General features: G+C 41.5%; 1 protein-coding gene across 13 annotated transcripts in view; it reads left to right on the top strand.

The window, feature by feature from the left end:
- SCUBE1 (signal peptide, CUB domain and EGF like domain containing 1) overlaps window positions 1-27,323 on the top strand; it is a 245,313-nt gene that overhangs the window by 15,545 nt on the left and 202,445 nt on the right. For 4 of the 13 annotated variants that reach the window (XR_013941095.1, XM_080562711.1, XM_080562706.1 and 1 more), the window contains exons 1-2: window positions 16,723-16,994; window positions 17,255-17,377. Coding sequence is in view for 10 of the 13 variants with exons in the window: in XM_080562711.1 (XP_080418837.1) it covers window positions 16,883-16,994; window positions 17,255-17,377 (235 nt within the window). In the remaining 3 variants the exon portion in view is untranslated. Of the gene's footprint in view, window positions 1-704; window positions 964-993; window positions 1,059-14,939; window positions 15,123-16,721; window positions 16,995-17,254; window positions 17,378-27,323 lie in introns of those variants that run through there. The other 9 variants (XM_080562712.1, XM_080562716.1, XM_080562717.1 and 6 more) reach the window with 6 other exon arrangements.

A 27,323-nucleotide genomic window follows, 5' to 3' on the forward strand; every position in this document is an offset into this window, starting at 1 on the left:
GGCATGAATGGTCCTTCTGGCCAAGGAATCTGTCCAGAATGTATCATTCATTCAGCTCTTTCCTTCATATGTAACAGGCAGAATAAGTCCCCAGCATGATCATCATTTGCATAAAGATAATGGTTGTAATAAAAGCCTCTGCTTCAGGGATTTAGCTGGGGTCAAGAAAGATTTTTTTTCTCCCGCTATACAATTAGCCAGATGTACTCTGGTTTAGTGTTTGCTTAGTTCCTCTGAAGCACTGGAAACTGGCTATGCCTGGAGACTGATTCCTCCCTGGTGAACCTCACAGTGGCCCAGGGTTACACTGAGGCTCCTTTCTCCAGGCCACAGGGGAAGGGTTTTGCTCATTTGCCTAGACCTCAGAGCATCTTCTGTGACTTGAGAGCATGGCTAGGTGGGTGCACCTCACCATCAATCCCCCATCTCCAAACAACCTTCCAGCACCTGAGAGGCTTCAGAAAGGTAACAGCCTGTGATAAAGATTAGACTAACTCCTTTGTTTCTAAACTCTTCTGCTTGCAACAAGAGAAGACAAGAGAAGTCATTCCAAGCTGGGGATATTTAGATGAGATAACCATTAGTTTCTTTTAGCCTTCAACTCTGCTGCTGCATTGATATAGCCTGTGTAGCTGTAGCCACCTTCCCCCCAGCTCACCTTCAGGCCCCACCTTCAGGCCCTCATATAGAAGGGCTGCATGTGGGGGAGCCCAGGAACAACAGGGAGATTTCACCAGAGCTTGAGGAACTGAGTGGCTCCAAGCACATCCTACCTCTCCATACCCAGCTGGAAATGCCCAGACAGGCTGTCTGCAAGAGGCAGTAAAGCACCCTTGCTGGGTGGGACATGGAGCCTGCTGTGCCCTGGTTGGTCATCCCAGGGAGTTTTTTTTTGGTGTTTTTTTTTTTTTTTTTTTGAGTAGAGAAGGCAGACTGCAAAATTGGAAGAGAGCAGAGGTGAAGGTAATCTGGCAGTCTTGTGCTTTTTTCCAGGGTTCCTGGGCCTTTTAGGCATCTAAACTGTGTGTTAATCCACGTGTTCAACTTGCTTGTGGCAGGTTAGTTCCTACTTTGTGATTGCTAAAGCCAATCTGTGTTACTCAGATTCTTAGAAAATAGTCTCCACGGTGAATCTTATCCATGTAAATAATAGGTCGGTGTAAAGAATAAATGCAGTAACAGATCCTTAGGAAATGTGAAATTGATTTGCTACTGCTTTTTTAGCCTCCAGTGATTTTAATGGGGCAAGAAGAAGCCTAACGGGATTTGCCAGGAGGCATTACTGAGATGTGGTGGCTGTGGCAGCTGAGTGCTCCATAAAGTGTGCAACTGTTCATATGCTGCAGAGTACTTGAGTTGAGTCACCCTTTCACTATGGCTCCTTTGGCAATAAAACTTCTATCTCTGCCAAAAAGTGGTCACAGTGATTTAATACAAGTGTACTTTCTAATACAGGGCTCCTGTAACTCTGGAATGGGTCTTAATCCTGCAGCCATAATTGCATGTATTTTCATTATTGTAAACAATTGTTTTGATTTTAGTGGAGCTGCTCACAGGAGTGCATCTGCTGTTAATCATGCCCAGTGCTGGAAAGTTCGACTTTCAAATACTTTTTACTTGAAGTGTGACTTACTGTGGCTGCTCTACTGCACAGGTTTTGGGCTATTAATAGACTGTGGACAATAAGCTAATTTTTTCCCTTTGTATGCAGTAGTTTTCTCTGCTAGTTTTACTAGGGACTTCCATGAAGATGGGTCCTGATGCTATTTTTAGTTGTTGAAACCAAGGCTAGGGGAATATACCTAATGTACCTAAGTGCACACAACAGCTCCTTGGCACAGAACAAAATCTGATTTGCAGTTCTCCTTTCTTACTACTACGTGTTGGTAACAAGGTTGAAAAGGGGATTATTTTATGTTTAACCAAAAATCTGTCTTGTGTAGGGTGGGAAGGCATCGTGTTTCTTGGAACTGAGTGCCAAGAAATGCCTGCTCTCAGGAACTTCCTTTTGAGCCTTTCTTTTAGTATTTTTATGTTTTCTTCTGCTATGTACTTTAAGAACTGTCTTTTTGTTTGTTTTGTTTTGTTTTTTTCCACCAATACTCCAAAGCAGCACTGGATTTATTGCATTAGATTTTTACAATTTTTTTTTTTCCCTGGGAAATCTGTTTTATTTTGGGCATTAATAGCAGAGCTTCCTGGGAATTTTCAAAATCTGAGTAAAGAGTTTTTCAGAAAAATACTGCTGAATATGGCTCATTTTCAACCCTCCTGCAGAGTGCTAGAAGTTGGTAGAACTTTTCACTAACAAAGTTCATGAAGGCTACTTGTACTTAAAGCTGGAGAAAACATCCAAAAAATCTTCTAGCCCTTACTGGACCTTTATTTATTTATGATGCTGTTTGATCTTTTTTTCTTTGCAAGGGAACAGGGCACTTGATTTACCCTTAAACATACTTTCTTTAGAACTTTGTCATTTCTCAGTAACTTAGGTGTGCAGCTTTTTTTCCTTCCTTTTGAAGTGACCAGACATTCCAGCTACAAGCCCATTTTATTTAACCACACTAATTCAAATACAGATTGATTCTTGGTCCTGTTTTGCCTAGTGAAACTGTTATATCCTCAGTGATGCTCTGGTGCATGAAACTAGGACAAACATCTGCTTTATCAGCAGCCAATATGTCAGTTTGGGGATCATTCACTGACTTCTGTATAAATTGTATATAAAAATGGGAATTTTAGTTCAGGATATACTGACTGTTATATATGAAGTGTTACCTTTTAAAATAAAAATCAGTTATTTAGCATTATGCTGGTTATAATACCTTTCTCTCATTTTTTTACGGTAGGGTACAATCAGTTCTTCAAAAGAATTCACACTTTTCCAAGCATTACCGTAATTTTCTTTGGTAAACTGTATTAGTTTTGAAAATTTTGATCAGAGTAGCAGCTACCACTTTCTAAACAATTTGAATTTGACAGTTTTCCCCACTATCTGAATGGTGTTTTAATCATCTGTATACACAGAGGATACTTAAGAGTAAGTAAAAGGAAAATATTTAAGCTTTGATCAGGGGAAAAGCAAGATGGGGAGGCTTTTGTTTTTGAACTTTTTCTTCATGACATTAGAGTTTATTAGCACCAGGTTAAACAAACTAATGGGTGCAAATTATTACAAAATAATTGCAGTAGTTTGTTGAGCCACTATGAAATAACTCCTTCCTCCCTCCACCCCTTTTTAACCTTTCGTCTTAGTCTCATTCTTATTTGTGGACTACCCCCTTGCCCTCCTCTTCCCCTTCGCCTGAAAAAATAAGCAGAAAATAGAGTTTACATTATGGCTGTACACACTTCTAGTGTTTTGTTGTTGTGTTTTTTTTAGTACAGCCTCAGAGGAAAGAGTATGAATAAATACACATTTTTCAATAGTTGTGGAGCATTTGTTTAACACTGGCTAACTCCCCAACAACTAGTGGAAGATCATACAGGCAAATCTAATTTTCTAGCTCACTTAAGTCTCTCCTGGGAACTTTGGTGGCTGCATGCAAACATTTTCCTTGAATCAGCAGTATCAGCAAAGATTCATTATATTACTAAAAATATATAATGTAAAAAGTGAACTGAAAATGGAAGAAGATTTAGAAAGCAGGAGGAGATGGAAAAGGGAAGTACTATAAAGGGAAGGGCATCTATAAAGACAGAGGGGTCTAAGCCTTTTACAATAGAGGCAGTCTGAAATAACCATGGTTTCCTCTTTGAATCGTGAGAATAGCTATTTTCTTGTTTAAAAGCTTAAAGAGCTATTAAGTTGGGCAAATCACTGGTAAAACAGCTGGAAATGTAAATAGCAATTTAAACAGTCCATTGCCCCTCAATCCAAATGTGGAATGTGCAGATCTACTTCAAAAAATTTCCTCTGGTTTTATTATATTGTCAATGGTAAGAGGATTGAGTAGACACCCTTTATCAGTGGACTGAATGGAGACGGTGTGCTTTATTTAGAAAATCCACAACTTTTATTATTTTCCTCCTTTTTCTCATTTTTTTTCCTTTTTCCTCTTCTTTCTTTTTTTTTTTTTTTTTTTTGCAAGTGAGCAGACGGGTCTCTAATTTTCACACCATTCTCCCTTAGAGACCTCCTTCAATTGCACCATTCTTTCATTATGTGGAACTAATGAAGTGCTCTGCAACCTTTAGGTCTCCAAAGAATCCATTGCTCTAGGAATATAGTCCTTAAATAAAACATGTTTCATTGGCTGACTTCAAAACACTATTCTTATGGGGGGAGGGAGGGGGATAAATAATTGGCCTGGAATCACTGTGAGAAAAGAAGAAATTACATCAGACAATTCTTTTAAATTATAGTTACAGTCAAAAGATACATTCAACAATGACAGTTCTGGTTCTTTTTTCCTAGCAAGCTGCCAAAAATCAGAATATTACTTTTAAAAGTCCCAAATAAGAAGCTTGGTTTGGTGGTGGTGTTTTGTTGTTGTTGGGTGTTTTTTTTACTGTCTTTTTGGTGCATGTGTTCTATTGAGTAGCTACTGGGTTTTGTGGTACAAAAAATAATGCAATGTCACATCAATAAGACTAATAATTCAGCAGCTGAGCTTGAAGGTTGGCTGCCTTGGGTGTCCTAAGAATAACACCTCACACTTTATACTCTGCTTTTCATCTTCAAAGTACTCAACAAACACTAACTCAGTGATGTGGCTTGTTTATTCAGCCTGTGAAAGCATAGATTCATATTATTTGTGATGTATCAGATGCCTTATTTTCCTGTGGATATTTGCTGTTACAAATGCAAGTTATTTTGTTTTCCATTATGGACCTTGTAGAACATAGCTATCTCAAATATGTCAAAGTCTCTTCTCTTCCTAAGCAATCTTTGCCCTCTGGCATTTTTAATTGATTTGCCTTTCTTCTTAAAGCTTTTAATTGGTACGAGCCCTGTTTTCCTTCCCCAGTCCTAAAACCAGTATATTTAAACTGAAATGTGCTCTTTTGAAATATCTTTGTCTGCAAAACCCTTTTTTTTTTTTTTTTAAATTAAAAAAAGAGAGGTGGGAGCAGCGGGAAATAAAGGTACAGTTAAACATAAAATTGCTTATATATGTCTAGCTTGTATCTGAAACCAGCAATGTAAACACTTTTTTATTATTATTACCATTCATTTCCTTTAGCATTGCTTATCTTTTGCTTAATTTTATTTGGTGCTTGATCTAATTTACAGTATATTGGGTTTTGGCTTTGGTAAAGTGGAATAATACTATCAGCATGATTATTGTTATAATACTGGCATGAGAGCTTTGCTGGCTTAATTTCAGTGAAAACTAGAACAAACTGTAATGTCTGCCTTTGTCTGTAAAATAATTTATATTTATAGAAACTGTTGTAATCATCTATTCTGAGTGAAAGGATTTCTTGGAGCATAACTATTCCACAAAACCCAGGACTTATCCCAAATTTCTAGTCCATAAATAACATTAAAGCTCCATTGAGCAAATTACAAAACAAAACAGTGCTTAATGAATGTGGAACTTCAGGTTTTTTGGGTGGCTAAGGATAAGTTACTGCTTTAATTATTTCCCCGTGTCTTGGTAGGACAGCATGCTGTGCTTTGCAGTACCAAACACTGTGTAGCAGGAATCAAGAATATGGACTAAGTTTTGCCAAGGTCATGAGTAGCAATGGCTGCCAAAATGTGGACCCTCTCATTTGATACCAAATGTGCACAGAGCTTGCAGTTACTGCACTAAGCCACTCTAAGTTGTGTAATAGAGACACCTGGGATCCCTTTGAAAGTCTTGACTGATTCTATTTCTGGGTTTCCGAACTTCCTATGCGAACCTGAGAAAGTCACTTAACCTATCTATATGTTCTTTTCCTTATCTTTGGGAGCGACCTAATTCATGAATGTTTACCAATGTCCTTGCAGAAGAGCTGTACATAGTGGCCTCATAAATAATTTTTAGAATTGCACATTGAGAGCCTGCTGGAGTTTCTATAGATTGCTATAGGAATTATTCTTTAGTTGTATTGTCAGCACCTTTGGTGGAGTAATATTTGCGTAACTTTGGTACCCAGAGGCAAAGTCCCTATTGTGCTTTCTTCCCAAAACAGCAGATGCAGTTCCAGGCTGACGAGATGGCCAGCAAGAAATGAGAGCACAAAGTGATGGACAGATGATTGTGGCTGGCACAGCTGGCAGCACTCAGTCATTGCCCAGCCACCTGAGGTATCCTGCCACTACAGACACAGCTGGGGGCTCTGCTGGACACCCACTGTGTTTCAGTTTGAACTCAGATATGCAGTGTGACCTTTCCACAGGGCTGACATTACTGTTTGCACCCTGCGGAGTTGTTCATCTTGCCATTCAGAGCTGTGAGGGTTTTCACCCCTTTGGTGCAAACCTGAGTGCTCAGCTGGAGGCTGAATGAAGCTAATAGAAAGGTCTACATTATTCTGAGTTGTTGGGTTGGACAAGTAGAGGTAGAAAGATGAGATTGAGACCATAATTGAACATTTTATCATATGCTATATGAAGACAAAACTTACAGGGAAAGCTGTAGAAGGTAGATACCATCATGTCTGTGCCTGTTCAATAAATGTTTGTATTAACTTGTCTAAGAATAAAGAGAGGAACTTGAGATAATGTGTTTAAAGCAGGTTCTGAACATCCTCTAAATCTTACACGTGCTTACTGATAGCACACAGCAAAAATAAAAGTTTGAATGTTAAGTATTTGCTCCCTGTTTGCTTCAAACTGTTTCAGCAGTGCACAACAGACCTACCACTGACTCACCTAGCCAGCTAAGAATACCTCGTGTACAAGGACTCCTCTGGAAATACAAAGACAGTATGAAACCCACACAACTTTTTTCCCCCATGGGTCACAGCCAGTAGGGCGTACTGCAGGACTGGTTGAAGTCTCTGTCTTGGTCTTGACCCATGTAGATCTCTACGTACACCTAATTTGATATCCCAGGATTCTTTACATTCACTTGGAAATTGGATGGAACGAGTATTGATTTTGCTTTTCTATAATTCTACTATAGGTATTTGACTGAAAGTCTTCCAAACATTTTAGATAAGTAATTAAACTGTGATCAGTTCAAGTATGATGAGAATTTATCAGGACTCTCAAGCAGTCAGTAACTTCTGCTGCTTGTATTTTCATTTAGTGGTAGTATGCAGTTTTTCCGATTTCTTGAGCTTTCTGAGCACACCTTTATGAACCAGTCTTACCATCCTATTTTCTTGACAGCTGCTTTCACTGTAATTTAATATACCTGTGTTAATCCAATCTGTCCCAAATAGCATAATACTAACAAACTGCAACATTATTAATAGGTCTATATTGTGCATTTCATATAATTTAAAAAGAGGAATAGTAAGCATATGAGACCAAATCCTGCTGTCTTTATTCATATAGCTATACCCATTCAGTTGAATGGGATAATATGCAGGATTAAGGTGAGTGGAATTTTACCCTTTCTATATCAAGGCCTCCTGAGAGTGCTGCATTTAATTCTATTTGATAATCTTTTTCATTTGCTATTTCACACCACCTGCAGCTGCCTGTCAGGAATTGAGTTGGTCTGAGCTTCAGCTGTCACATCGGTAGCTTAGTATACTATAGCATTGGCTCCTCCAGAGAGCCCTCAGGGAGAAGAACTCATTTAGTAGAAAATGATGATAGGGTTTTTCAAATGGTTCTAGAGTTGTCCCTTTATATTTGGATAGGATGATGTATTTGAAAAGCCTCTGCAGAAATTTGTGTAACAGAGCAGGCTGTGATTTTAAGGATGAAGTGTGCTACTAGACTACCCCAACTCCTGGTTCCTTTGAAGATGGTTACTGGGAAAACACGTGAGATAAGCATTCTACCATAGGGGAGCAGCAAGCTCTTGGCATGAGGGATTTGCAGAGGGATGTTCAACTTTTATGCTGAGATAAGTGATAACTTCTAAGCCCTTCACAGAAGTATGGGGAAAAAGGGCTGGTGTCTATATGAGTGCAGCCCATGAGCATGGACTCCATGAGAGCAATTTCAATTTTACCTGCAGTCAATTTCAGAATAGGCCACTGAAATACTATCCTGGAATGTGAGAAAAATGTAGTATGAGGAATGAAGATTTGGTGACCTTTTGTTTTGATTTAAGTCTATGCAAACTTAGGTTGGAAGAACTGCAAATATCAAAATATCAACACCAATGGGTGGATAGACTTTTTTTTTTTTTTGAGAAGAGGGAGTCATTGCTTGATGCAGTAGAAATCCTAAGGCAAAGATTTGGGCTTGCATATTTTGTGATATCTTCTGTGTTGGAAGATTGGCATGATCATTGCTGTTTAAGACAAATTCATTCCATCAGATTAATCTGGTGTGTTGAGCACATCATGAATCTTCTCAAAACATGCCCTTTGTCTGTTGCTGTATAGTCCTATGACAACTGAGTTTTATTTGTATCTATCAAAACCCTGAGCACACAACTGTATTCTTAGGTATAACTTATTTTTATGTACTTTGCCTATTCTTTTGGACTATAATAGGGTCTTGAGCCTTTTCTAATGCTCACAGTAGTGCGCAGCATCATCATTTTAAGTGTATGAAAAACGTGGGGAATACAGCTTATCTTTCTGTAAAATAAGATAGTTTCTAAAAAGTTGAATAATACTCAAGTAGTTAAAGAAGCTTCAGCAAAGTATTTTAAAGATCCTTTTGTAAGATAAGACCATGTCTTTTCCTTCTCATTTAAAAGACAGTGAGGGAAAATCATTCTTTTCTTGATTTAATTTTCTGTTAAGAAACACAATTCTGTTTACTGGGAAGTGACTGAAACATGTTGGCTATCACACTCTGTAGCTCATCTGAGCAAAGCTATAGGTAGCAATGGAATTGCTTATGGCAGGACAATGGGAGACAGGACCTTGCTTGTTCTGATTCTAAACCTCCATCTATGCTTCTCTCTTGATCAATCTTACACACAGTGGTGAGGGACTGTCCTGTGGTGCTACTTTGCTAGTCACTTCTCATTAAGTGAACACAGTCCTCATGGCATAAGACCATAGGTTTGATTTCACTGCCATTTCCCTGGTATGCTCACTTGTCTTTACAGGAGACAGCTGGAGTGCTTTACATTCATCTGACACAGCTGAAGAGGCCTAGGCTACAGACAAACCAGAGGAGATGCAGGCTTTCTGATCAAAGCTGATTGCAGCTCAGCTGTGTTGGATGAATTAAATAACTGAGTTAAAATACATTTAATTACAGTACAAAGAATTACATGTGTTTTATATTTCTATGTAGGCACCTACTTCAGAATAAGACTATTTGATCAACACAGGTTTTGATTAGGATAAAATTATTATTGGTAATAGGCCAGACTTTACCCAATAAAGCAGGACTTAATCTAGAGCTCCTCTTTAGCACAAACAATGCAGTTCTTTCTTCCTACTCAAGATCAAGTTTATATGTCGACAGGCTCTTACACCATGTGGATTGCAGTAAAGATTGCAGCTAAACAAGAGGATAAGTGCATACATACACTTGCACTAAAATAAGCATATTGTTTTTAAGAAGTTTGTATGCAATTTTCCACCAACTGAATAACCTTACCACTACATAGCTAGCTAGGACTTGGGTTGGTAAAGGGATTGATGTCCTGACCTGGTCCTTGGTCCTCCAGATGTTTTTGATGGAACTCTTTCGCCCTGCAATACATTGAATAGATGCTAAAATACAAAATTATCGGTTGGCTCCTTTTCATATTATAGCAAGTTAAAGGGAGGAACTTGAGGGTAGCTTTTGTATTGTGGATCTCCCTGTACAACACAGAATTTTTAGTGAGTACACAAATCTCACTCAACCCTCAATAGCAGAGTAGGTGGGTAGGGAAGGAGGAAAATTGCAGGAGCAGGCTGCATTACAGGTATTTTCCTTTCCCATCTGCATGAAAGTGACCTGAGAAACAGCCTTAAATTTTTTGTGGGATTGTGGAGTCAGGAAAAACTTTGACTAAAGAACCCTCAGAATTTTCCTGGAGTGTTGCTGCTACTTTTAATGTTTAAACTGAATCATTCTGGGTTCAGGAAAGGTCTGAAAAAAATGAAGCAGGGATCTGACAGTATCCTACCACAACTTGGCAAGCTGTCCTGCGAACTTACCCACCTCTGTGACTGCTCTGTCAGGTTGCAGTTGAAACATGCAGCTTCTGGAAGTCTTGAGACTTCTGGGAGTGTTTTTGGGGGTGGGCAAGGCTCTGGATTGGAACAAAATCAAATTTCACAATATTGAAGCCTCTGTGAAGTGAAATCAGCTTTTTCTCTGAACTGCTGTCATGGTGTGCCTTACAGAGAAGGGACAGCCCATGTGGCTTAGAGCCACGCTACTCCCCACATCTGGTTTTGAGCTAAGCTGAAGGATAAAGGGACTCTGAGTAGAGGTCATAGGCTCTTCTCTTTATCTTGCAATGTATGATTCTGATCTTGTTGAGACAGTCCTATCAGAAGTCTATATGCAAGAGTCATTCTGCTGATGCATATGCACATGCTTCAGTGTTCCTTACGTATTTGGGGTCTTGATTAGAACAGGAAAGCACACACATAGCTGACTGCAGATCTTGGACATCTGTCAGAAAAGGAACAACAAAGTATCTCTGACTGAGTGCCCTAATCAGGGCTTTGAAGAAGAAAGCAGAGTCCGGTGTAGCCATTTTTTTTTAAGATCACTTTAACAGGAGTAATCATAAAATAGTTTGATGTCTTATGTCTCTTAAAACAGCCCAAAAACTTTCTCATCTGTTGGATTACTGTAACTCTTGTTGCTGTCCTGTGCAGTCAGAGCAATTAATGACTATCCAGGATTTACGATTAAAATTGACTGGTGCAGGTCTAAAGTACCCCTGAGAGTACTTTTCTTTGAGTTGCTTGACCTTTTTAGACTGTGCAAACCTTGGTGTTCAAGCAGGTAGCCTGTTAAAACAGCAGCAATACAATGTATTTGTATTGCAATCATAATAATCAGTAACATCCACTTTGAGAATAACTGAGTTGACAATGAAAAGAATATGATAAGTAATCCATACCAGATCAGGAGTCAGAAGTTGTACTAGCAAAAATGTCACTGTTTTGAAGGCTTCTGTGGAGGAGTCATTGAATTAAAATCCTGATCTTACACTTGTCTAAAGTCAGGGGGTGGACAAAGAGCAATGGATACCTGCTTGCTTTATCCTCTTTGTAGTCAAGCACAGGATTCAACTCTGGCTTTTTAGCCTCCTCTACATCTTTCTGTAAACTCTAGGTAAATAAGTTGTAGCTTCACTTCAGTCAGTTGGTGCAGCTCAAAAACAAGAGGGTGTTCTTACCATCCTTTCTCCCTGTAACTTTTATTGGCACAGAAATCTGAATGGTCAGTTGCTGTTTTGCTGTTTCCCTAGTCTTTCTGGTTGGTTGTTTTTGTCTGTTTTTGTTTGTTTGTTGTTGCTTTTTTATTGTTGTTTTTTAAATTGCCTTGATATTTCCCTTCTGGTTCCATTATGCTCTCACTTTCTAAAACGAAACCAATTCAGAATGCTTCTGCCCAATTCAGAATGCTGTAGAAAGACTACACAGGCTACAGGCCTCCCTATTTTCTTCAAGGTTTTCTTGTTTTTTCCCCAGCTTTGAGACTACAGTGTCCTTGTGAACAAAGACAGATCACCACCTCTGCTAGTATTTTGGCAACAGAATTAACAAACAGGACTTCAGAAAAAGCATCTTTTTTAACTGCATATTTCACACAAGTCCGTGTCTTCTTCCACTTGCTGTGGTGTAATCACTTAAGAGGTAGTACATACACCCTTGTCCTGTTCCATCCCTTTTGCACCTTTTATAGGTCTCCGTTATTCATTTTAAGGGAGGCTGCAGTAACCAGTCTCCCGTGTAATATAGGTCATGAAACAGTACCCAGCTTTTAATTCATCAAGTCTTCATTTACCTGTTTGAGTTACAATTTTCAACTTGGCAAAACATGTCTTCTACCAGGATGAAGTGAGTATAAATAGTGAAGGATCTAATCTACTCTTTATGGTGATGGAGGTATGTTCCAGTTCTTTGATGTCATTTTTCCATCTCAGTGGTTACAATCTAAGCAAGAAAGAACAACTCCATTACTCTTTAATTTTTTTTCTCTCTAGCTGCTAATTCATTTTTCTAAATGGAGAACTGTTCATAAGACAGTTAAGGGAAAAACAGTTTATGACTTTGTAGGTCATCAATAAGGCATATTGTGATCTACCTTGTTGAAAGATTTACAGGTTTAAGAAAATGTGTTCGTACAAGTTTTAACTCTTCTGGCACCCTTGGCAATGAAAGGAGAAGGCTAGATGGGTGAAGAGGAGGCATGTTTTGGAGGAAGGTAATGTTACAGTAGAAACAGGAGAATAACAGTCCTCCAGCCATGCATGTATTGATGAACTATTATATAATTCCGCATCCCTGGGGGTGGGGGGGGAAAGGTACAGGAATCCTTCCCTTCTGATATTGAACTTTATCATGGATTCTGCTTCTTGTACAAAACTTTCCTTATGGATGTCTTGAACAGGTGGACCTTCCCCACCCCCTCAGTGCTGAGGGTCCAGCACTGTTGGTCCCAATATACAGGTGTTCTTAAATAGTGAATTGGGAAACTAAATAATTCTGCAGATGCTGTCCTCTCAAAGTATTTCCTGTTTTCTCAAAGTATTTTTTGGAATGGTGCGTGTCTGTGGTTTAAAGTGTTTTGGAGGTGAGGCTACTGCTCAGCAGACACTTCTATTAATGTTTTTAATGTTTAATTAAACATTAATTAATGTTAATGTTTAATGTTATTGAACTTTCTTGTACACAGGTGTTCAGGGACCTTCTACACAGTAAAGAGATGGGTCCTAATGAATTATTTTTTTTAACACATTGGAAGTCTGTGCAGTCCACAATCACAAAGTCTGTTGTTGCAGACTGCCCAAAAGTTTTCAGGTAGGACTCAAGGGCAATGGTAGGAGTTCCCAGGCTAGGAGCCCCCACTTAGATTCAAGGAGCTCTTGCTCACCACAGTTATACAGAGAAGGTTTACGGTCAAACAACTGACTCTGAAGCTCCCATGCTGGAAGCTTCTTGGTCAATTCCAATATTAAATTTTTCATAGAAACATCTGTGCAATTGACACAGGATGTTTATATGATTATAAACAAGAACAGAAACATAATTAAAGTGGAAAAGGTAAAAATCCAAAGGGATTCTCTTTCTAAGATGTCACCATTAGCAAGGAAAACTGCTGAAAAGACCCTTATGGAAATATTCAGCCTGGCACTGTAGATTGTATTCCTTATTGAGTGTGATGATCAGGTTCAGGCCCTCTTCCACTGTATTTCCACATAGGTTTGTTGTTGTTGTTTTGCTTTGTTTTTAAGGGAAAAAAAAAAAGGAAAAAGCTTTCTAGATACTGGACAGATGTTATGAAGTATCCTTGGATTTTAATTGCATGCCACCCTTAGAATATACAAGGAAACACATGAATACAGTGATAGATTTGGATCAAGGTGACTTCCTTTCCTGAGTGCTATGTGGGTGGTGGTATTGATGTACAGATAATAAATGCACAGAATTGGGGAAGACGGAAGGCAATTGCAGTCACCTTTGTAAGAATAGCTTAACACATGCACTCAATGTGACACTTAATGCATGCTAGACAGCAAGTCACGAAGGCAATTGGAGTATTTTGTTGCTCTAGCAAATCTTTTTATTACATTGTGACCTCAAAAAAGTGGAGGTAGCTCATTTTTAGACAGTTCTAGTGAATTCCTTCATGAAAAATACACTTTTCAGGCGATTTACCTCAATTAAGTAGCATGATTTCATGGAATTGAATGGCAGGGCCAATTACAAAATTAAAGAGGAAAGAAAATAAGCAAGAACTCTAATAAGGAGGGTTGGCCTTATTTTTCACCCAGGCAAAACACATACTTACAAAGTCTTTGAAAATAAGAAGCCTTTCCAAGGAAGATTGCTGTTAGTGAGTTAAATATCACTATCGGACAACTAATGATTGGGGCGAACGATTCAGCTACAGCATGCCATAAAACTCACTAGGTGGAGCTCTAATGTACCTCTGGGGACCCACGTGGAAGAAACGCTCTGTGTATCTAGGGGAAGGCTTGGACATGGAATGTCACAACTGCACCTCAAGGTATTAATACAAAAATACGGGACCGAAATTAAAATACTGATGCCAGCGCCCCACTTCTAGGGGATTAGGGAGGCGATTGCCCAAAGGTGTAAACACTGAGAAAGCAAACAGCTTTTAGGCCGTGCACTAATTATTGAGTTTTATGGAGGAAAAAGATCGTGGTGCATACTTCTCGAGAAGCTGGAGTGGGCAACTTTCTTACGTGTCCTTCCAATCTCTTCGGGCTTTGTGACACTTGGCGGTGCTGCGCAACACTTGCAATAGCACATGCCTGCATCGGGCACGAGTTGCCGAGAAGCGGCACGTCAGGCTGTCGCGGGGTTCACATGTTAGCTGGGTGACAAGTGGATGTAGCAGCCGGGTGGCAGGGAGATAGGAATTAAAAAAGAGGCGCAAAAGCAGCAAAACCGTTCGCTGGTGGAAGGGACAAAAGCCTGAAATGGGCAGGGGCGCAAAGCCCTAGCGGGGGCTGCGTGCCAGCTGCTGGAAATGCTGGGGCTGGAAGGCTGCGGCGCCGCTCCTTGCCCCTCTCGGAGGGGAAATTTTTGGGGTGGAAGGACCGAGCCGGGGCGAGGGGCGAAGCCGCGGCTGGTAGCTCCGTCAGTGACCCCGGGCGAGCGGTGACAGGGCCGAGGAGAAGCCGGGGGTGAGCAGGGCAGGGGGGCGGAGGGGCCGGGGAGGGGGCAGGCTGAGGGGCCGGCCCCGTCCCGCCCCTGGAGCGGCGGCGAATCGGCGGGGCGCTGCCAGGGCGTCAGCGCCGGCGGCCGGCCCCGAGCGCGTCCCGCACGGCGCAGGCAGGCACCGGGGGTCGGAGCTCGCAGCGGTAGCATGGGCGCTGCCGGCTTTCCGTGGCGCTGCTGTTTGCTTCTCGCCTTCGCCTGGGCCGGCAGGTTGACGGGAGGCAGCGGGGGTGCAGGTAAGAGGAGGGGGTCCTGGTCCCGGGGGGACTGTGCCCACCCGACGTCCCCGGCTGAAGGCGTTGGGGAGGTGGCTGCTCGTTGTTGGAGGCGCCGGGGGTGCCGCAGGTTGCGGTGGGGAGGCGTTTTATCGCGTCTGGCACTGCCAGAGCCCAGGGACTCACGGGGGAGAGGCTAGGGAGAAAAAGTTCCCTAAGTGCCTGCGAGATAAGTCTGTGCTGAGCCCCGGAGACTCCGCAGGCTGCTCTGTCGTCTCAGGTTTTCCCTGTTTGCGCATTAACCTGGTGTTTCTTAACAACCGCGCTCGGATCTGTCTAATAGTAGTAATGATATTAAGCTTTTGTTCAGATGTTTGAAAAAAAAAATCTGCCTAGGAGTGTTGTAAGCCGGGAGTAATTTCTTAAAGATATGTACGTAGTCTCTAAAGTTGTGCTAGGAGAAATCCTTCAAGGTAAAGCAGAGGGTAAGGGGTATAAGAAATCCACTTTTGCCCAGATGCTGACTTTAAATGCAACAAAATGAACGGAGTGAGCGTAGAAGTTCTTCAAGTTCCCGAAATGCAACGTGAGATGTGGAGCAGAGCAGGGGCTCATATTTGGTTTTGCTCTTTCATTTGACTTATTGGCATTCACGCCTGACTCTCAGGCATCCTCTGGTTGCTGTGAAATGTCCCCCATGGCTCAATGCAGTTCGGATTTTTGACGGCATTATAAAGAGTCCAGCTGTCACTTCTGCTGATCTTGATGGGAGATGGGTGCCGGTTTAATGAGTCAAAAGTATGAACCAAAGCGTTTGGAGGAAAAAGAGAAAAAACTTCTTTTCTTTTTGTACTTAACTGGATCTGTGTCTCATCTGGGCAACACCCTCGGACCCCCAAAGCGAATTCACGTAAATCATAGCTAGGTCCGAACCGGCTGAGTGGTTCAAAGAAACGAACGGGCAAGAAAGGAGGGAACAGAGTGCAGCAGCCCGGCGATTCTCGAGGAAACACAACGCTCTGCGTTTAGGAGGGGAAAATTGTTCTCCTTTAGAAAGTCCAGACAGTCCTCTTGCGAGGAGCCCTGCGGTGTGCCACTGTGTGCCTCTGGGCGCAATGCTGTGCTGCATGCGCTCCCCCATCGCCCCCTTCTCTGCCGGGGACGTCGGAGGATCCGTGTTTCAGCGCTGGGGATGCCTGAGCAAGCACTTCGGAACCGATTAACGTTGGAATTTGAAGCTGACAATAAACCCACTTTCACTTTGGTGCGCCTAGTCCGAGCCTTTTTTTTTTTTCCTCCCCTCTCCCTCCTTCTATGTTCACTTCATTAACATTCCCACGACTGCCAAATCTCGACTTGCTCTCATCCTCTTCCCTCCCTCCAGCCTCTTTAAGGCCAGGGGAGAAAACGAATACCCGTCACTGAAATGTTTGTAAAGGCTTTCCTCCCCTGAAAGCAAGGACAGCGGGCAGGGTCCCCCCTTTCAGAGCCCGGCTCCCCCGGGAGGCATCCCCGGGCAGTGCCGAGGGGGCGCCGGGCCCCTTTCTCCCGGGTTAGGGGTGGGCGGGGGGATGGGGTGGGCGGGAATGTTAACGCAGGTTGCTTTTCTCCGCTCTAACTTACCGAGCCTCACACGGTTTCCCATTTATTTACGTTTTGCCTCTTAATAAAAAGGATTCATGTGGTTTTGCTCTTCAAATAGTTCATTTCCCGCATTCCCCTGCCAGCATGGTCTATTTAAACTAGTATCTCTTTCTAAATTGAGCTCTCTTTGCTAGAACATGCAAATGGGATTTTCTTCTCCTCTTTTGGGTCATTTGAATACTCGCTTGTTTTATCTAACCGAGATGTGCATCTCCACCACCAGACCTATACAACAGCCACTAATTTCTGGTAAGTTTAATGATCGTTTAATGCAGAAACGTGGGACAGAGCCCCTCTAGGTTCGTGGACGGCAAAAGGCCGTGCTTAGACTTAGTGAGAATAACTCATCGGCTTGTTTATCATTTAGCCTTAGGTGTTCTCACTTCCAGGATGACACATGGAGGGCAAGCAAGCAAAGAGCTTCTGCAGGGAGGGTATCCATGGAGGTTTTCTGTGTCTCAGGTCTCCTGTCTTATCTGTCTTCCCTGGGGTTTATCCTGTGATTCCAGATGTTGACGAGTGCGCAGAAGCTACAGATGACTGTCACATAGATGCGATATGCCAAAACACACCAAAATCCTACAGATGCATCTGCAAGCCAGGCTATAAAGGCGAAGGGAAACAATGTGAAGGTAAGGACCGCTCGGCTTCTCTCCTATTTCTCCTCCCCTCCTACTACTTATTTGTTTGCTCTTTGAAAGCTTTTGTAAATAGCTGAATTCCTGAAACGATTATTGCAGATTTACAGCTGCTTAACCTCAAATCTCGGTGTTTATTGGCAAGCATCCCCCTGCTGCTTTCGCTAATTGTCCGCCGTCACAAGCATCGCGTCCTCCAGCCCGCTTTAAGGAGGGGAGAAGAAAAAAAAAAAAAAGGCGGGGTGCGATTTTTTTCCCACTGAGTCGGCTCCGGAGTATCCCCGGGCAGCGGCCAGGGGAAGTCCGTGGAGCCACCGAGCGGGTTTGGGGCCGGGGGGACCCGTGGGGAGCAGCCGCCCCCCGGCTGTCCCGGTCTTGCCCATGGCGGTGGTGCCGCGGGTTCAGTCGCTGGTTGTCCCCGGGGCCCTCGGAGGCACGGGTAGGGTTGTGTGGCCACCCAGAGATTTGCCATCGCCCCTCGCTCCCCTCACCCGGGGGGAGCCCGGTGCCCTCTTGTGCTTCTTTTGCACAACTTAACCGGGCGCCAGAGCGTACCTACCTGGCGTTGGCACTATACGTGTGTCACGCTCATGTATTTTTGAGTCTGTGCAACGCTTACTGTTTTAGAAAGGACTGTTTCATGATACTTAAACTTTGAAAAGTTGTTTTGCTTCTGTGTGTCTCTAAATCATCCATTTTACTGAGGGGGAAAAAAGCTATCCCTTTTTATAGGGCATTGTGTACAATCGTATTTCAGATTTTGTGAACTCATTTATTGAACCTCAGCAGAGAGATTATCCTCTGGTGAAAGGAAGCAATATTGTAACCACAGCAGAATGCCTTACAAATAAAAGAGGCAACGTTATTTTTTTCACTTGTAGATACTTAGCAGCTATATAAATTCTTCCAAGTCTCTCTACTGCAGACTAAATCTTTTTTCAAAATGTATATGGCCAGTACATTAAAAAGATTAAAGACCTAGAAATGACTGTGCTGAAGTCTACAAAAATTTGAAACCGCATATTATTCTCCATGGACTTCCAAAGTGTTTGTTCAAGTGCCCTCATAAAGCATTTTTGTGGTTGTCATATTTTTTCTGTCTTGGGTTTAAATTGACAAATTCCTACTGTCCATCTCTTGGTGCTCTAACGTCTCTGAGCTGCTGTTCATTTCGAAGCCAGAATTTCCTTCTTGCAAACAGACAGAATAATCGTTCAGCACCGTATTTTCCTCCCCTATTCATCCCTTCCAGGGAAAGAGCTCTGTGCAGTGAAAATGCACTCAAGGCCACAGCTGTAGAGGTTGCAGTGTTCTCAGAATTGGTACTTCTTGTATTGGTTTTCCACATCAGCAGTTTCCTTAAGCTTTAGCTACTTGTATTTCAGCTGTTGAGCTCTGTTTAACAGTAGACCTGGCTGGTATTCATACTTATTTAATAAATGAATTTCTCTTTGCCTGACTTACCTTGGCTCATTTTAAAAATAGAGAGAGTTGTGTAAGTAGTAAAATTCAGATTTCCCTGCAGAATGATATACAGAGGCATGGAATTTCCGTGGCTGATGTCAAACTCTTATGTCTGATGGTGTTTAGTGTCTGACAAGCTTGATGAGTAAAGTAAGCTGGGACAGTCTACAACATGTTCTGTGTGTATGTTAACTTGTTCAGTGTTTAGGTAAATAAATATAAGGTATCTAAACCAGGTATTACTGTGTGTTGTATATGACTTTTTTTATAATATAGTAATAGTTCTAAAGATTTTTCATCAGCTTTAAATCTGAATTTTCTGATTAATATCAGACATTGGGATAAACGGAAAGCATGAAATAAGCTTATTTTAGATTACTTAATATAGTCCCTTTTAATTTGATCCTGGAGTACTTTGAAAATTTGCTACTGAAGTAATATGCCTTCAGTGGCAGACAAATATCGTTAATGTCCTTCTTAAAACCATAGAGGTGAAGGAAGGATCACACAAGTCAGTGGCAGACCTAAGATCTGCCTCAGGCCTGCTGTTCACATAGCATGGGTTTATTTTGCATCTTAAGGTCAAGTACTCCAGACCTACAGAAATAAACAGACTGGCAGTATGGATTGGTATTCAGTATTCCATCACAAGACAACACCAATAATCAGCCTTTAAAAATTCACTTTTAAGATAAAAGTGACTGTGCTTGTAATAACATAGATGAAATATGTCAAACGGTTTTCATTGTACAAATACCAAAGCTGGGTTGTTAAATTATTCTGGGACTTCATAACAGAGCTTTTCTAAACAAGCTTTTTAATTAGTTATCTATGAGAAAAAAATGTCTTTTGTAAAGATAATGTGCATCTTTAATCAAGTTCTTGCTGACATTTGTAGCAAACTACCTGTATTGCTTCATGTCTAAAGAACATTCATTATGGCAAAACTAACTCCCTTATAGTGCCGGCTGTCCTATACAGTCAGCCTTTACTAGACAAGCAGAATAGCAATTTAAATGCTGCAGTGACCTCGAAGAAATGACACTGTTATCACATTTAATCTAAACTGGGGGCTTACCAAAATTTATTGGAATATACTGAGATACTACAATTAATTTAGAAAGGTGCGCATGTTAGTTTACTTTAACGATCAGTCTTAAATATTGCTTTCACTCACTCAAAATCCATTTTTGGAGAACAGGATAGAGTATGGGAACTAATATGATTTGGATGATTCTTAAGTTTTATAAAAACAATGTAGCATGTTTGAACAAATATGTTGAGAATGGGAATATGTCTTTTGTGTACTCTTGTGTATTTATATTTTTTCTTCAAATAAAAGGAATAATTTAAAAAGTGGGACTGTTGGGCTAATGCATGCCTTTCTTGTGACTGGAAATGTAGGGTCTAGCCACTTGTGCAAGGTTTTGTGCATATTTTGCCACTCTGACCTAAAGGTTAGGAAGAACTGCACAAGAAAGAAACATTCCTTTAAGGACTTGCAGAGAGCTTTAGCAGTAATTATACTGAAATGAAACAACTTCTTGACCGTCTATTAAATTCCTTTAACAGGGAATTTGTTTCAGGACTTTGCTTTTCTCCCAGAATGTCTTTGGACTGGGCTTCTCCAGAGTTTCTTTGGATTAGCGATGACTTCTAAGTTTGCAGGTCTACCTTATTTATTTATTTATTTATTTATTTATTTTTACTGTGTAGCCTTCTCTGCCTGAACCATCTGACGAATTTCTTTCCACAGAGCACAGTTGCTTCTCTAGACAGGACAGCTGCTCTTTCCTCATTGTGGTGGTTTTACTCAGGTGGGCAGCCGAGCTCCACCAGAACCGTGCTCTCGCTCCACCAGATCCGTGCTCTCACTCCCCCTCCTCAAAGAGGAATGGGGAGAAAATATGATGAAAAGGGCTCAAGGGTTGCGATAAGGACAGGGAGATTGTGCAGTAATTATTGTGACGGGCAAAACAGACTCAGCATAGGGAGACAGTAAGATTTATTGCTTATTACTAACAAGCTAGAGAAGCAAGAAACAAAGGAAAGAAACCAAAAGCACCTTCCCCCCCATCCACCCTCTTCCACCTCCTTCCCCCGAGCGGCGCAGGGGAATGGGGGAACAGGGGTTATGGTCAGTCTATAGCGCTTCTTCGCCGCCGCTCCTTCTCGGTCACTCTTGTCCCCTGTGCTGTGGGGTCCCTCCCACAGCATGCGGTCCTTAATGAACTGATCCAGCGTGGGCTTCCCACAGGCAGCAGCTCTTCAAGAACTGCTCCAGATATGGGTCCGTACCACGGGGTCCATCCCTCAGGAGCAAACTGCTCCAACCTGGGTCCCCCATGGGCAGCAGCTCCTGCCAGGTCACCTGCTCCTGCGTGGGCTCCTCTCCATGGGCTACAGGTCCAGCCTGGAATCTGCTCTGGCGGGGGTCCTCCACAGGCCGCAGCCTCCGTCGATGCAGGTCCACCTGCTCCACCGTGGTCTCCTCCACGGGCTGCAGCGTGGAACCCTGCTCCACCGTGGTACTCCATGGGCTGCAGGGGGACAGCCTGCTTCACCATGGTCCTCACCATATACTGCAGGGGACTTCTGCTCCGGCACCTGGAGCACCTCTCCCCCTCCTTTCTCATTGACCTTGGCGCCTGCAAGGCTGTTTCTCACTCCTCTCACTCTCCCAGCTGCTGTGTGGCGCAGCGTTTTTTTCCCCTGTCTTAAATATGCCCTCACAGAGGCGCAAAACACCATCACTTATTGGCTCAGCTCTGGTCAGCAGCGGGGCCCTTACCAAACATGGGGCAGCTTCTAGATTCTTCTTACAGAAGCCACCCCTATGGCCCCCTGCTACCAAAACCTTGCCACGTAAACCCACTACACTCATGTGTCCTGTTTCTTGCTTCCCTCCATAGATTTCAGTTTACTTTTTTTTGCGAAACGCTATCTGCTATGCTTTTGTCAAGCCATGTGGTTACTATTGCCATGATAATACTTCCCTGTGTCATATATAACATATCAATATCCATTGACCACAAATTCTCTTGCTGGGGTTTCCATGGGACAGAATAGTGTGTCCAGTCCAGGCAATCTTGGAAAAAAAAAATATTAGCTTTCAATTGCCCATTTCTATTCAACATATAAAGTCTATTCACTGAAATTGATTTTTGTTTCCATGATGGTGGTATACGTGCTATTACCTTGGACATTTTCTGTGTCATGACTTTAGTCAATATCTCAAATGCAGTGACCTTATCTTCTCTACTTTAACTTTTGGTCTCCACTTAGGTTGGTATCTCACTGAAGTTGTTACTGGAAAATTACAACAAAACAACAGAAAAATCCAGAGAGTTCAAACAGATTCCAAGTCTGGGAGTTCCTTAGGCCTTAAGAGGGCCTCCCATGTCCCTAATGCCAGTGTTACATGTTTGCTGTCATAGTTAGCTCTATTGTTGATCAGTTTATGAAGGGATTTAGCTCTGAAAACTGGTTGTTTGCCCCTGCTACTCAGACAAGGCTATACCAAACCCTCATACCATTAGTGGTTAAAAAACTCTATGATTTGTGGTTGATGATTATCTGTGCCCCTTTTATATCCAGTTAGTCTCATGTTTATTCTCGATTTCAAACTTTTTTCCTCTCAGCATACTGTTTATCAGTGTGATTGTGATGTCAATGGGTTGCTCTAGCTGTAGTTTCTTTTTCTTTTAGATGATACCTTATATGTTGGACCCTCTTTCTATATAGAGGACATGACTGGGGGGATGTGATTTTATTTATTTATTTTTTCCTGAAGATACGTTTACTGGGATCTGTTGCTTCTGGGTTGCAAAACTCTGCTCTGACCTTTACCTTCCTGAGTAAGATTTCCCTCTTGTTACGTTCTTTCTACTGTCTTTTGTAGCATTTGTGTAAGTACTCTTCAGTTCTTCTTATACTTGGTCTCACACAGTTGCCGTGCTTCTTGAACTCTGCACAGAAGAGAAATGCTCACTCACTGTATGGAATCTTTTAGCTGTAGCCTTTTTCCTTTGTGAAGTTTATTACATTATGAACGCATGAATTATGAAGTTTATTACATTATGAATGTAACAACATCAGCAACATTCTTTATGTTGCCCTCTCGCTGAGGTCAATGTACATGTACCATGACAAGCATCTTGGCAGAGTCTGCCTTTAGAGGCTGATTTTCAGCTTTTTGCTTGTGTTGGAAATTAGCGCTATCAGCAGCATACTGCATAGTTGCTAGTTGGGTAGGCCTGTGCAGTTTTACATAAGTTTGCTGTGTGCTGACATACTTGTAGTCCCTTTCCTAATGTAACTAATCATTCCAGGTAAACAGGCAGATGGTCATGGTAATCTGCAAAGGGGGCTGTTACTTTTGATTATCCCAATGATAGGACCTTGCTGGATTTAAGCATGATACAGTCTCAAAATAAAAGAAACTATTCCTGCATCATTCACAGATGTATGCCCCACAGCGCAATATATTCTGCATGCATCCGTTTGGTAATTAATTGTCCGTTCTGAATTCCTGTGTCCATCTAAGGGCTGCTTTGCTGAAGGAGTCTTCTGGAAAATGTGGAGCTGAGCGATCTAGCAAGGCTCCTCCTCATGCAGGGCTGATACACTGTTCATTGCAATTACTTCCATAGTTCCTAACATTTGTCTGTGTACAATGAACGGAAATACTCAGTGCAGTGTCTGGAAAAATACTTATATTTATATACCTAGGTTTTGTGTTATTTCCATTGATGTTCTGTGGTGTCTGGCTTTGTCTTTGATACAGTCTGTTGTTGCAGACAGAAGAGCAGGCAGTACTGTAAAGATTGTCTCTAAACTGTTAACTAAAGGCCCTTTTTGGATCTAGGAATCCTAATAAAGTAGAAACCACAGGGCAGTGATTTTCTTAATTCAGCGAATGTTTGAGATTCTTGGGAATGTCACACACAATTCTATCTTCATGCTGCAGGTGCAGTAATGTTCCTAACCCAAAATTTAAACTACTCGTGGTGTTTACAGCAATACAGTAAAGTTTAAAATGAACAGCTCATTGCATGTACAATGAATCAGAAATGGTATATATAAACCACTCTTCACCATCTTCAGTAATTTTGTGGGTCTAAGGCCAACTTTCTTCTGTATGTTTCTTTCTGTATGTTAGATCTGTTTTTTAAAAATTGTAAACAAATCTTAGCAATTGGAAATACGTACATAAAATTTATCTCCTTATTGCTCTTATTTGAACAATAATGACTGTTTCTCCAAGGTTGACTTAGTGTTATTCTTACTATTTTAATCTTGTTCACCAATTTCATCTTTCTTAAGAAGCTGGTCTCACTCATTGGATTGTAATGTTACTTTAGTCTTTCAAATATCTGTCATATTTTTCTCATGCTCTTCAAAGACGATTACAAATATTGCCACAGAGCCCCTCTGACTCTGGAAGTAGCACAAGACAATTCAAGGTTCTCATTTCCCAGCTCTTGGTCAAGTAATTTGGACTGAAGTTTCCTCCTATCTGCAGAGATAAGTATGTGCAGGGATTCTGGATGTTCTGTAAATGGAACGGTCATGCCCATTTCTTTTAAGTGACCCATGTTGTCCTATCAGTCCACTCTCAGCAAGTCTTTTTTTAAGTGGATCTTCCTTATCAGTGAAGTCATGTGCGAGTAAATAACCACTGTTTCTTGTCCTTGGATTTTTGAAACATAAGCATCTCAGTGATCACACTACTCAAGTGGGCTCAAGCTTGAGCTGTCTGTATCGCTCTGCTGAATAACAGTGTTGCCACTGAACAGGGCAGCTTAAGTGACTTCTTCCTGACTGATAATACTTTTAAATGCAGTGAAAGGTGAATTTATTTCCTCAGGGAAAGGTCATCTTCTAGGATCTTGGATATATTGATGCATTTCAGGTCGAATATTATTACTGCATCCATAGTCTTACTGTTCTTGCCTATAAGAAGGTGCTTTGCGAAGTTGGTTTGGTCAAATCCACCAATAATATCCATCAATAATATCCTGCTATGTACCTGTCAGAGGAACAAACAATTTTTTGAGCACATGTATCTACACCCTTTACCTATTCTGAAAAGCTGCAGGAAGATGAAATGTGCATGTTATTCCTAAATATTGTTTCATCATTGGTTCATATCCTTATTCTAATTTGTTGTTTTCTCTATAACCATTTCATGACCTGATCTGTTTAGTGATTGAGACTTTGACACAGATTTAATTACTTTTGAACTGGTTGTACAGTATTCTTGAGGTCTATAGTGAACATTAGGTACTGAATCTGCATTGCTCTCTAGTTTTCCAGCTACAATGCATTAAAAATAACATTAATGTCATTTGTGGAACTTCACATCGCCCTCCCATAATGGCTGTGTTGCCTGGGTGAGATCTCTTGCTACCAGCCTGCAATGCCTGTTTTGTTGCCTGTTGGCTTGCTGCAGCCCATCCAAGCCCGGAGGAAGAGAACCGCCACCTCCAAGTTTTGTGGTGATCTTTATTTCAGCATCAGATCTTCCCAGTTCTAATCACACAGATAATAAGTTTACTCTGGGTGAGCCATTGTGCTGACTTCATCGAAAGCAGCTTCTAGATTGAAGCACTACACGTTGTCAAAAAGTGGGGGAGGAAGAATATAAACCATCTTCTTTGATTCGAGCTAGTAACTCATTTTTTTTCTTCTCTGTAAATCATATTCATTTGACTGGCTAACTTGATGCATCAGTTTAGGCTGATAAAGGCATCTCCCACAACTCAGTTCTGAGGACTTCTCTATCTGTGCTTCTTCATCCCCTCCTCCCCTATCTTGTACTATTTAATGCTTAATTCTCAGCTTGCCAGTTTTCTGAACTACTCCATGGAGTGGAGTTGCTTAGGGGACGGAGAAGGAGTAGCAAGCAAGAAAATACTCTTGAGAACATTCTTTAATAAAACAGAATTTTATTACAGCCTAAGTGAATTAACAGCTAATGGTAACTTTTCCTTTCTCTTCCACTCTTTTCCTTTAATTAGGGGTCTTGTTTTGGCCAGGGTTGAGCCTTAGTTTTTTTTTTCTTTCAGATTGATTTGGTTTTCTGATTTAGTTCAGCAGTTTATCCAATAAAACCCTTAGTTGTGATGACACGACCTGTTTAACTGCTCAGTGTGCCATCAGTCCCCATGAGTCGCATGCTCTTATTTTCTCCTCTCACCTTTACGCCCTACCCTGTCCTACCTTTCAGAGCTACTTTCTGGGAGCCCATAATGCTACTTCGGTGAACAGCTCCCCTGGTGGTCCAGTTTGGAAATCTTCCATCTTCACTTTGGAAAAGAACGTTTACTTCTTTTTTCTTTTTTTTTCTTCCTCTCTCTCTCTCTTTTTTTTTTTTTTTTTAGAAATACTTCTTGGATACAAATTTCACTGCATTTTGCATAAACAAATACCATGCAGATAGAAATATGGTCTCATTCTTCAGAAGCATTACATGTAATTCTTGATTTGGAAAAAATGTTTTTTTCCAAGGACACTTCTCTAAATAGTTGATAAGCTCCCTGTCTGCTGGATGGTCTATGGGTTCTCTGGGAACTTATAAATATATATAAAATTTCATCAGTCTCAGCAGTTGCTGAGCTGCAGAACCCAGGGTGGCCTCCGATGGTGATGTAAACTTGGTATTTAACAGGAACTTCTTCTTTCCCCAAATATACAGTATAAGTTATCTGCCAGAAAAATTATAATAAAATGAAGGAGCATAAATAGATTGTACTAAGCTCAGTATGTAAGAGTCTGTGAGTCTGTCCTTCTTTTGTCTTCATTCTTTAAACGTCTGCCATACACTGCCCAGTTTTCTTCAATTTCTGTATTTCTCTTTACTTTGACTTGTTCTCCTACCTGCACCTTTATTTGTGATGTAGTCCTCTTCCCTTGCAGCCTTTGTCTCTGTTGTCCTGTTTATTCTGTTATTTAGCTGTCCCTTAACCTTGTCACTTCCCTGCAAATCTCATTTCTCTATCTTTTGTCCATCCCTAGTGCATTTTTGCCTTTTAAAAAACTATTGTTCTGTTTTCCCTGCCTTGTCCTTTATCTCAGTTGCTTATTCCAGTTAGAGCAGTATTATTCTGAGAGCCAGTGTCCTATTGCAAGACTCCTGGGAACGGAGACCTGGTAGCTGCTGGCTGTGGACCCCTTATGAGTCCTCTCTCTTGAGTTCTATCTTCAGATCAAACTAGTTCCCATCAACTTGCAGTTTTCTTTACCTTTTTCTTCTTTTTTCTCCTTTTCTCTGTTTCTTTTCTGGGCTTCACTGCCATCTCAGAGTTCACCTGTCCTTCAGCCCTTTCCCTGTTGTTCACACCCCCACAGATTCATGGCTCTTTCCTCAGACGGCTGACTGGAAAGACATCGGTGCAAATGGTTTGCCACCGTTTGTCAGCTTTCATTTGATTGGGGGGGGCTGTAAGCATGTGTGTCCAACACAGTATCAAAA

Source organism: Anser brachyrhynchus (genome assembly GCF_964034855.1).
Source record: "Anser brachyrhynchus genome assembly, chromosome: 1".
NCBI classification, from domain to species: domain Eukaryota; kingdom Metazoa; phylum Chordata; class Aves; order Anseriformes; family Anatidae; genus Anser; species Anser brachyrhynchus.